Genomic DNA, 12,434 nt, shown 5'->3' with positions numbered 1-12,434 from the left:
TTTGTTCTTATTGGTCCTGGACCTTTCCAAAAATCACTATCTAATCAAAATTATGTTTATCATTTCTGAAAATCCTACAATTTTTCTTTCTGTTTTGAAAAAAAAAAAAGAGCATTTTGTCACTACACAAACCAGTTTCCACAAAGGCACGACTAGAGAGTACTTAAAAAGGCAATAGCACCCTCTCATGTTCAGCTTTAAAAAGCTTTCACATGTTGAATTGCTAAACTACAACACACCCTCTTTGTCTGATACAGAGAGGATTCTGTTAACTGAAATGAAATGTTATTTGCATCAAAGAGAAAATATACATATACCCAGTAGTCTATTCTTCTAGAAAACAAAAACAAAAGAGAGAGAAAGAAAAGTATTAGATGGCCTATTTCTCTTGTTATAAACTCTTTACAGAGTTGGGCAACAGTCGGGGAACTAAGTATGTGCTTCCCACAAAATCACAGGACCAAGCTTACAAGTTTGCTTGCATCTTGTCAAGCCACTTTTATAGCCCCAAGAGTTCTTCTCAAATGTGTAATTCTCTCCTCTGGAGAATCTCAACGCAATTTCTCTACATCACTATTTGGTAGAAACGACAAAGAGTGTCACCTCTTTGGTGACAAGTCTGGCAGAGATTCCAACATTCTGATGTGACAGATCAGAACAAACATGGACACCTCAAACAGAAAGGCTACTCTGCAGAGATAACAAAGCAGTGCGCTTGTTTGAAAATACAGGGAAAAAAATACTATAATCCGCACTCAACTAGGAGACAGTGTTTCTCCACATAGCTCCTCATGTTTGGCAGTAAGGTAAATGATCAGGGATGGGGGTATGTGGTTGGGATTACCATGGCAAGCAGTGTGGTACACAGAGTGTGCTGGCTTAGTCATCCGCAATTTTTTTTTTTTTTTTTTTTTTTTTTTTTGCCACAGGGTAAGACAGATATAAATAAACAAATTAAATGTATATCACTCTATACTGAACAAGCAAAATAAATATCAAATAAATAATTACACTGAAGCATTTCAGAAAAAAAAATACAGACAACAGCATAGCTGGAATACTATTTCACAAACTATCTCAAGACATGAATACATGCATATACAATCTTCAGCACAAGTGCATCTAGGACATTACTTCTGTTGTACGGAGTTGATATTACCCATATCACAATGTTCGCTGTTTCAAGGCAAGATTCAAGGCAAGTATCCTCGGCACTAACACTGGTAGTAATGAAACTGCAAATAAGTGTCAATATATACTTGCAGGTATTTCATATAAGAGCTAGACACATCAACACTGATGTAGCTTTATTAACTCCTTCAGCCTTCCAATTATAAGTGTCATTGAGATTGTACATAAACAAGTTGGGCCAATGGTAATTAATGTTTTAAACCTTCCTAATGCTTGAAATACATCAGTGTAGTGTATTATACCATACACAAAGGATAAGATGGCTAAGAAGGCAAGTTGGGTCAATGGAGCCTACATGTCGCGGTTGAACAAAACTGATTTTTTTAGAAACACAAAATAAATCACAAATAAACTTGTTGCAAAGCCTCTCTGGTCAAGACTGATAGAAAGTAATATTCAAGATAGATGTGTGAAATGGTAACTCATGAAAAACTTGTAGATCACTCTTTCACTAGTTGACTCATCATCAGTTTGCTCAAAGTTTAGAGATATGGAAAAAGTCTGACATATTCAGCTCTCAAAACTTGAGCTTCACATTATGAAATCTGAGCCAACCAAAAGTTTGCGAAAGCTTATCTAAAAATAATACATAAATAAAATAACAAAATAAAAACAAAATTGACAATAAATAGGTATGTAAGTAATTTTCTACAATATTTTTTTTTTTCTATAAACTTGCTCCACTTAAATAATTGTAGAGTAGAGTACTGTATTCTGGTTAAACCTTATTTCATCATTAACAATTCATAAAAATGTTTAAGCAGAACATTGAAATGCTCAGAATAAATATGATTCTAATAAATATTCAATTTTCAATCTTTGACAGTATGTAAAGTAGACTCCGTCAAGACAGCATAGTCAATTGCCAGTTTACCATTTTCCTGCTTCATAAGCAGTATTGCTTCCCCCTTTCTCTCTCTCTATATATATCTCTCTCACACTCTCTATCTATCTATCTCTCTCTCTCTCTCTCTCTCTCTGCATAATTCTTGAGTGGGGACAAAGAATTCTAACAGGCAGTTTTAAAAAGCTTGCTCATTACTGCTTTGCATTTAACAGCATCAGTGCAACAAATGTGACAGTAGGCCCCACCACAACCCATACCCTACATCGTAACACCCCCACCACCACCATCACCACCACCACCACTACCAACATCCTAACCATGATCGCCATGGCGACGGCTACCATGAATTGCACTTGGAGGCTCTCATTGCAAGGCTTTGTGTTTCGGGGACTTACTGATGCTGGATGCGGTTTTTGCAGATCTCGCAGTACAGCTTCTCATTGATGACGAAAAATCCTGCAGAAGACGTGAAAGTTGAGAGACTCATAAAAATAGTGTGCATTACGTGATAAGAACAAATGCATTTCATACTGACAATCCCACTGCTGAATTACTTGCCCTTACATAACAACTGGGCCCCATTTCATATAAGATGTTAGAATAGTATTACCAGTCATTAGTCATTAGATTAGTCATTACATGACATTTACCATTCCAGCAAGAGTTGCTATCATATCAATAGGACAAAACACTAATAATGTCATGATGAGCAGAAACATATTCTATCTACCACACAATCCAATTTACACTTTTCAATACTGCCCATATGATTTGATTGATTCACAATGATCAGACCATAATTAACCAATTGAGGACAAGTCCTGAGTATACTCATGCAAGTGTTTATGGGAAATATGTGTTGTAGCAAAATCAGCCCGTCCTCGACAGGTTAAAGGGAAATGGACCTAGGATTCAAAGAGGGCGCTATTACATGGACCAATGCTTACCTATCTGCTACATTCCCAACATCCATATAAAACCCATCCATAAAGTGAGTATGTCGAAAATGGTTGAATCAATGTTTTTCCCAGTTTGTCTCTTGATTTGGCCAGTGAACCTGGCTGGCTTTGCCTATTGCATACTTGCCAACTAAGAAATAGGGACAATTTGGAATATTATCTTTAAGAAAAAATTGACACTCTTGAATTTCTTATACATTACTACATACAGATTTTTGAAAATAAAAATAGAAATAAAACTGAAAGAAAGTCAAAGATGGCACTTTCAATTGCCAAAAATAGGAAATGTCCCTAATAAATGGGCACAGTTGGCAGGTATGCCACTGCACACAAATCCTTCACAAACAGATCAAGAGTTTGTTTGCTATCTAGCTGTTGAAACCTGCCTGCACATACTTTATCTACTTTGATTAACAGTTAACTAGCTTTACATAATCGGACTTCGTAAAGAAGATGCCTGCAATCATCATGCCAACAAATAGCGCCCTCTTGAATCCTAGGTCCATGTACCTTTAAAATGCATAAATGAGTATTTGGGATGTTTTATCATCTGTCACTCTGATATCTACATTGTCAGGGACCTGTTTGGCATTTGTGTTCTTATTCGTCTCCGATCACCAGAGAACTAGTGTGTTAATTGAAGATATAAATACAGTAGAACTGATGCTGAACCATTAATTGGCAAGAGACAACATGTGATGACATTTATTTTTCCCCATTATGTGATTTTTTTTTTAATTAATCAATTACTTTTTTAGAGGAAGGTGTAAGGGGGGTCTAATAATGAATCATTACAAGTTTTCCACTTCACAGTCTGTTTTGTTTTTTTACCGATCACCATATTCTTTCATTTTTTTTTTCTTTTCTTGTTTTGAGGAGTGTTGGTCAACTACAGTTGGCCACAGACTTACATATTGAGTCAATTACACAAAGGAAATCCCATCTTATTGATACACATTTTGGCACATAAAACAGAAACAAACAAACAAACAGAAACAATCTGTGTCTCATGACGAAAAATGGAACATGAAATGGAAGAGCAATTGGGCCAGATGAAATATGAATTGCCCCATTATTTTTTTTTTTAAGAATTGGAAGTGACAAGAAATTATCTACCTTTTGCTACATCTTACTGCTGGTTAGTAGATTTTAAGAGCTCATGCACAGTTTGGTTTATTGCATTTGTTCCCATGTTTTATCTCTTCTCTTTTTTTTTTTTTTTTTCTTTTTTTTTGAGGGAGTACTGGTACAAATTCTGCGAGCCAAAATGCCATACCTGGGCACCCCCATAAACTTTGTGAGTAGAACATTTTGCGCATTAGGACTTGAAAGACAATTCAGCAGATGGTTGAATTTGTAAGCAAGAACCATAGTAAAGAAATAAGAAATAACATACATTATCCCTTGTCAGGAGAAAAGTTAGTAACTTCCTACTTCAGAAACAATATACAGCCTGCATGCGTTACAAGAGATAATATTCTTGCAAGTTGTTAATTTCATGAATATCAGTTGACTTTACATCAGTCATGAAAACAAAAACAAAGAAAATATATGAATACTTTATCTCTTAAGGGCAAATAAGGCTGATGCTTGTAACTCTACTCTAAATGTGATCCCAAGCATATTTGCATTTCCCATGCATTATGTGGCTAGCATCATAATGGTTATCTTTTTGATAGCATACATGTATACTTGCCAATCTTACTTTTATTATCATTCTTTTTACATTTTATCTTAGCTTGGGGCAATAGGAAATGGTGTTATCAAACAAGAAAGCAAAACAAAGAGCATTGACATGCTATTATCTTAGTTAACATGCAGTCAGTAATAAAACAAAAGTCATTACTGAAAGAAAATGTAATTAATCAGTAAATAATACGGTAAAAACCAATATTAAAAAGCAGTTATTAAAGATAACTGGTATAAGCACAATGGTGTAACAGCCAACATAGTGTGTTCTTGTTAATAACATTTTTAGCGCAGAGTACGAGGGTATTAATAACTGGGATGACGTATCCCAGAAAATTTCCCATGGTCAACGTTAAATATCTCCTCCTGATGCACCATGACATCAACTGACTTAATGAAATCATTTGAGAACTAGAATGAATTAATACAATAAATATTTCAGTTCCAATTGCCCCATTTGAAAAAGCACAAACATTGCACACATTTATGAGAAAATATTCAAACATGAATGAAGAAAAACAGACTACAGTTCTTTCCCAGCACCTGCCTGTCAGTATCAGCAACAAAAGCAAAAGAAAAGCGATGCCACCTATTTGTGATTGTCATGTCCTTGCACATAATTATTATTATTTTTTTTTTGCATCATAAGATAAATATGAATTAGACATTAATCGATGGTATAATTTGAAGAAGTTGTATGTGTGAAATACTAATACTCTTTACCTTCCTCAGAAGATCCATCTCCTGAATAAAAACATACAAGGTCAAGCACGTATGAAAAAAGGTTTGATTTTGATACATATTGTTGAAACTTACGATCATCTCTATATCTTTCTAAATGGCGGAAAGTTTCCTGGTGCTAGCATCATTTACTGGATCAATAAAGACAATCGCACGTAAATTAACACATCTATAAACTCAACTGCATGAAGGCAGCCACGGACTTTTCTTTTTCACCTGTGATTGGCGAATGTCCTAAAGGTCAAATGAGGTCATTTCATCAGTTGTGACATCCCCACTTCTAATTTGGAAATACTATGATGTATGATGCCTATGATGTGAATATTGACTGCTTGGATACAAGTTAGTCATTTAAATGACATAGTTTCTTCTTCCCGACAGACTATTTGCTTTTACTCATCCATAATTATTGCTGGTTCTACCATAATTTTGACAGAAATGACTATTCCTAAGCTTTGTAATGTTTTGCTGCTGTTTCAGTTTTTGTTTTGACAGTGAGTGGCATACATTGCAAATAGACACTGTGAGGCAGAAGTCCACTAATTATCAAAATCATTATAGCGCCCTCTGCAGTACCCTAGATGTACAGCTAATTCTGAACCCTCCCACAAGAATCAATGGCTTTTCTTGACAATATGAAAGAACTTCCTGGTAGAAGCACATTGAGACATTGGGACACAGCGCTCTACTCCTCTTGCTCATTAAGAGATGCCAACTTAGATTATAAGTGTGCTTTATTAAAGATTTGGGCATGATTTTGCATGATAACATTGTTCACAAGCTTTAAGATTTTACATACCCTGCCCTTCCACCAGCACTCTTCTGATATTTAAGTTCAATTTGAGAATTTTCCATCATTCGAAAGGAAAATATCTGCAAAACCTAATCCCATGAAGTAATGCTCCACTGTCAGTAGAAAGTCCATTAATCATTATGAAAGATTACTTAAGTACTTTGTAATGTCCATAAAGTATCAATGAAAGTGTAAGAGGAGCTATATTGGTCACAGCAATTCGTATTCACAACAGGGAGGTGGGACATTCGCAAGCCCATCCACATGCATGCAAACACAAGTTACTTCTCACATATGCACACACATGACAAACATGCACTGCACTCAAGCATGCACTTGAATCACTTTCTATTCCTTTTTCTCTTCAGCTGTCTGTACGTTGTTATCTAGATGCCCATATAGTATTACATTGTATATTATGTTAATGAATCACCCATCAAGATCAGTCTATAGCTTGAGATAGAGGTCTCCTACATTTTTTTTTCTTTAGTGTATTGCAATTACATCAATCCACCACTTTTTTTCCCCTGAAGATTATGAAATATGTTTCACAAATTAATTGATCCATGCAGTAGGATCATACTCTGTATTTACATTTCTTTTTTTTTTTTTAAAGTATATCAACGAATGCTTATTACGTTGTTTTTTTTTTATTTGTGAAAATTATGCGGAAATCATATCTAATCAAATCAACACATCTGATTAAAAGAAGCGTATCAATCATAAAATGTCTGCTCATGTGTGCCTCAGTGTTTTACACAGATTTCAGTCTGGTCTAATCCAGTCCATTCTTGCAGAAGACAGCACCATCTTAAGTTTGGCTGAAACCAATATCTGTCTAGCTGTCATGGGTGTAATACAATCAGCTAATAGCTAAGGTTCTCCTTTGCAATATATTGTTGCAGTATTAAATCATTCGCTGCTGTCATATTTGACAAGAAGCGAATGATGCTCCCTATTAAACATTAAACCCCCACTATGCTGCGTATTAAAGCTAACTACCAACACTGCCAACACGGATTCCTTCACTGAGCTGTACAGATACTCTGAAACTGTTCAAACTTTGATCGCTGTATTAATATTTCATCCAAGTTTTTGAGGAAGTTAAACAGGCATAATGTAGCCTAGCAAGTGACTGCTGAGTACGCACACGGGGATTGAGATAAATGTGGGATATATCGATGCATTGCTGTTGATCTCTGGACTGGATGTGTTTCTACCATCATGGGGCTCGCCGCCACACTTGGACCTAGGTCAAACTCCCACCGACTCCCTTCCTCACCTTTGTTGCGTAGCGACAGAGCGCAGGATTCACAGGTGAAGCACGTGTCGTGAAGCGGGTTGCCGCGCACCTTCACAAACGGACCCCTGGAGATGGATGGGGGGAAAAACAAACAAACAAACATGGAGACGGTGAAAAACAGGGAAAGACAGACAACACAGAAAGCAAACGAGAGAAAAACCCACACAGTGAAAAGCACAAAAAAATAAAATTAGGAGAGTAACAGAAGTCACAACGGCAAGAAAACAAGTCAGTTCCTCTTCATATGGAGTTCACTGTTGTGAGGACATGTTTAGAATAAAATTGCAACAATGTACAAGGTTGCTTAATGTAGCCAGTGGCGGATCCAGAGGGGGACGCACCGGGCGCGCACCCCCTCTTTATTTTTCATAACAACAAGAGAAAGAAAAAGAAAAAAATGGGGATGGGGCGTGTGCCCTCCCCCCCTCCCCCCCCCCCCTTTAATTTTGTAAAAGGTGCCTCCCCTTTTTACGGAATTCCTGGATCCACCCCTGGAAGCTGTGTCTGCATGCTCTCAAATTAACATGTGTGTATTTCTCCAAATCCCAGTAAGTCTCAGGTAATCAGATATCTCTCCGCAGGGGTCCCACAGTCTCACTTTCAATGAAGTAGTATTCATTATCATCAAAACTCAATGCCATTGAACACTGACTGTGAAGATGAAAGCACCTTATGAGTCGACCAAGCTCTATGAAAGAGAAAATGCATTTGATCTCTGTGCAGATAAATCTAATAGTATATTGAGAGTGAAATATTATACTCTTCTAAGAGAGCCTTTTACAGCTGAAGACCTGAAGAACCCACAGCAGAAATGCACCTCTTTGGCTTGCTGCATTTTCTCATTAAATGCTTAATAAGATATTATGCACTCATTACCAGGTCAAAGGTGAAAGAGAATGCTGATGACCGAATATTTAGACTTTCTGAAATCAACCACAATTCCAAACTTGCAAGAGGACGAAAGCCTGGTCATTCCCCATGTCTGGTGGCAAAACATCTACTCCCAACTAAGCTATAGAATGATACATTAACCAAAAATATAAGATGTCTACTTTTCACAGATTTTTTTCCCTCATATCAGGCCTGTTACTCTATTTCACATTTCATGACATGAAAGTTTTTTGATAACTATACTCAGCACATGTCTGTGCAGAAAACACAAATTGACTGGGATACATCTGCCACCTCTTATGATCACTATATTCCATTATTAGTGTGGCCATACACTACAGGCAGTTGATTTTTATTTGTCATGACCTTTTGACCTTGAATGTTCACCTATCACATAATTATACCACAAAAAACAACTGTCTCATCATTTTCTTGCTTTCCTACCACACTACGTGCTGCTGGACATTCCTACATGTAGCAAAATTAAGGCTGGAAGGAAAATTTTTAGTCAAAGTTCAATGACCTGTACTGTGCCACATACCTCCTACACCATGTCTCATTTTGTTAAACTGACTACATGTTTAGATATCTGAAGTATGGCAAATTAGACATTATTAGAAAGCTAAGAGCACAAACAATGTTAAAGGTCCAGTTTACCTTTGGGAGCAGTGATTTAAAAAATGTTCAAGATATCACATTTGATGCATATGTGTAGGTCTGTTGTATCATAAAACATCCTACCATATGAAATATTTGCCATAAAACCTAAAATATAAGGAGATATCAGGGTTTTTCTCAATAAACCGTAACTGTACACGGTTTAGTCTGGAAACATTTTTATTATAACTATTGTTCACATTTTGTGTATTTAACAACACTTAACATCGATTATACGGATTCAAATTTCGACAGTGGCTGTTTCTATCCCTAACTCACATTTTAGAACTATTTTAAAGCACTAATGCTTTCATCTGCAAATGGTAAATTATGCCTTTAATATATAAATTTTGATACCCAAAGGCTATCCAAGAAAAAATCAGACACAATTAAAAAGCTGTATTCTTTTGCATTTCTGAGCATGAGACAGTTACGTTTTCAGCTTTCTTTTGTACAGACGTAAGTCTGTGTACGAAGTACCAGCGGCCAAGCGGCGAACTGCGAAACAGCGTGCGCGCACAGCAGCATTGATGCAGTTGAGGTTATTTGAACGGCGCTGTGTTTGGAAGGCAGCTGCCAGACCTGCTCACGCTGTGGCTGTGCAAGAAAAAGAAAACATTATTTTTTCGGAATAATTTGTAAAATCGGTATTAAAGCCAAACATCAATTAGGAATAGATTAGGCTTAGATGTTCTGCTACTGCTAATTCAATAAAAGGCAGAAATGCCCTTTTGGGGGCATTTTTCGCTGAAAATTTATGGATCAGAACTATAAGTTAGGCTGTAGACCTTGTTCTGCATAGCAATAAAGTGATATGAGATCTGTCTCTACTCAGGACTGATCATATCAATATGATCTACCATCGTTAGATAAGAAGTCCAATGAGAACAGACAGATACCATATTTCTATTCACTAAGATGACAATTAATTTTCTATTTCAACCATACTATCCTACAGGTACAATACAGGTAGGCCTAGCATGTAAACACTGAATTAAAACAGTAGGCATGTCACTCAATGGACAGTCTGTAGTCTAATGTTAGAGGTACTCTGTGCAAATCACTGTGTTGTATGTATACAGCTCGGCCTCATGGATTCTGAATAGGAATTGCAAACAATGCATGGCAGGGACTGTCCATGTGGATATCTCAAATTCCAGACACCCAAATTTCACCAAAATCATGAGACATACTTAGTTGCTTATTTCATATCCATGTGAGTTTCATGTCATCGCTCAATTATCCTTCAAAACAACTTGTTCTTTGCGAGCGATTGCCGGTGTATGTACATTGCATGCACAATATGAAACTGAACTTAGCTGCCTATATTACGTGAGAAATCTGTCAAATGACAAAGAACACACACACACACACACACACACACACACAAAAAAAAAAACAATTGGTGATCAAATGATTTATGGCAAATTGAATGAAGTTAGATCAGAAATGCAGTTCCTAGATCATACAAGACTACAAGACTAAAAAAAAAAAAAAAAAAAAAAAAAACAGACAGACACACACACAAAAACACACATACACATTTCTCAACAACTGACTTCTTAGCTTGTTACAATTGTTGTAACATTGGTTTTTAGCTCCCGCTGTAAGTTCTCGTTTGCATAATATTAGACAGGTAACTTCAGTTCTAGATTGTGCAGGCAGCGTACACCATGATCTGTCATGAAGATCGTGTTTGTTTTGAGTGACGCTTTCCAACAATCAATTTCGTTCAAATTCATGTGAGTAACTGGAAATAAGCTGTTAAGTATATCCTGTGGTTTTGATGTAATTTTGTTCTGTGTCATTAGAGATATCTACATGGATACAAAACCACATAGGTGACCGTTTGTCCAGTGCATTCACTCAAGCTGACCCATCTTGTTGGCCTCAATCCCCCCAGCCTGCAGGGGAGCAATGCTGATACAGCTGGGCTTTGGTATCACCATCTACTTCTGCCGCTTGCACACCGTCTTCCACGTCCCCTAACCCCCCCCCCCCCCTTCCAAATCTCCATCATCTTTGTCCCTGTCATTACTCCTAGTTTTAAGATCCCTCCAGTCTTCATCCTCATCGACTTCAAAATTCAGGTCAAGATCGTCTTACTTACTCCATTTTACGTCAATAACAAAGTATGAGATTGCTTGTACAACTTCATTCACCATGACTGAAAATGCACACAAATTCATATACAATGGCTGGCGCGTTTACACCAGTGGGATGCGTCATGCACAAAGTGACGTCATCAAGTCATTTAGTAGTTGAATTCTAGACGAATCCTGAGGCAGCGAGTGAGGGAAAATTGACACATTTTGCAGCCTTTCTAGCACAAGTTTTTTCAAAATGTTAGCATAAAAAAGCATAAAAATTTGTATTCAGTACAATTTCTTGGCTTGATTTATAACAAAATTGGCCTGGTAAAAAGTCACTGAATACGAGGTTTAAAGATCTAGCTGCAAGGGGAGGGAAACTTTATTCGCTGCCCACCATGGTACATTTGAAAATTATGACTAGTACAGGCCTGCTAGAATAGGATTGCCCATCAGCAAATTGGGGAATCAAAGCATATGCTAATTAGTAATGTTCTGCCTCTGATCAAGATTCTTCCACTGTATGTGTACTGACTTTATAGAGATCGGTGATAAAGCTGTACACAATTCGTTACAGGGATTCTTGAATGCATCCAAGTTGGACTAGCCTTCCCACTCCATGGTATTCCCCATGCTTCTGAATCTTTAAAACCCTGAGCATGTTTTGTCAATCAAGTACAGTGTATAATAGTACCCCTGCTGATCTAATTATGTGAGGAAATAAAGTGTCCATCGATTCGATTCCTTCTTATGTCTGAAAATTTACTTTCCTAATAAATTAGTAAAAAGCTCTACTTCCTAGATATTGTCATCCCTAATTTCCACCCTATATTCCTCCGTCCCCAGGCCCAAACCAACTCACATAATGTTACTGTTGCATTTGTAGCAGACGGGCAAGGAATCAGCCGGTTTGGCGCCGCCAGATGATGGCTTGGCAACAGGCGCCCTCACGCTGCGGGTTCCACTCGGCCTAAAAGATGGCTCCGGAGGGGGCGGGTTGTAGGACTGTGATGGTGCTGGGGGAGTTGAGTATGCTGTGAAACAATGAATAAAATAGAAGGATAAAGAAAAAGTAATATTTGTTAGTAATATATAGGTAAGTCACAAGCAAGTATATACAAATGCAAGTCAACAATAGCATGAATATAATTGTGTGGTAATGGATCACATGTTATCTTCATCCACTGCCAAAACATTCTGGTGACATAAGGAAGGCAATACCATATGATTGAACAATTACTGTATAAGCTATTATTTTTCGTATGGGTTTAAT

At 37.1% G+C, this 12,434-nt stretch overlaps 1 protein-coding gene across 6 annotated transcripts in view; it reads right to left on the bottom strand.

Moving 5' to 3' along the window:
- The window catches only part of LOC140228659 (PDZ and LIM domain protein 5-like), a 107,993-nt gene that overhangs the window by 32,618 nt on the left and 62,941 nt on the right, over window positions 1-12,434 (bottom strand). For all 6 annotated transcript variants that reach the window (XM_072308910.1, XM_072308911.1, XM_072308912.1 and 3 more), the window contains exons 6-8: window positions 12,024-12,195; window positions 7,503-7,588; window positions 2,434-2,494 (exon numbers count right to left, since the gene is read on the bottom strand). In XM_072308910.1, coding sequence (XP_072165011.1) covers window positions 2,434-2,494; window positions 7,503-7,588; window positions 12,024-12,195 — 319 coding nt within the window. The remainder of the gene's footprint in view (window positions 1-2,433; window positions 2,495-7,502; window positions 7,589-12,023; window positions 12,196-12,434) is intronic.

Source organism: Diadema setosum, chromosome 5 (assembly GCF_964275005.1).
Source record: "Diadema setosum chromosome 5, eeDiaSeto1, whole genome shotgun sequence".
Classification (NCBI taxonomy): Eukaryota; Metazoa; Echinodermata; class Echinoidea; order Diadematoida; family Diadematidae; genus Diadema; species Diadema setosum.
This window is presented reverse-complemented; position numbering and strand designations above follow the sequence as displayed.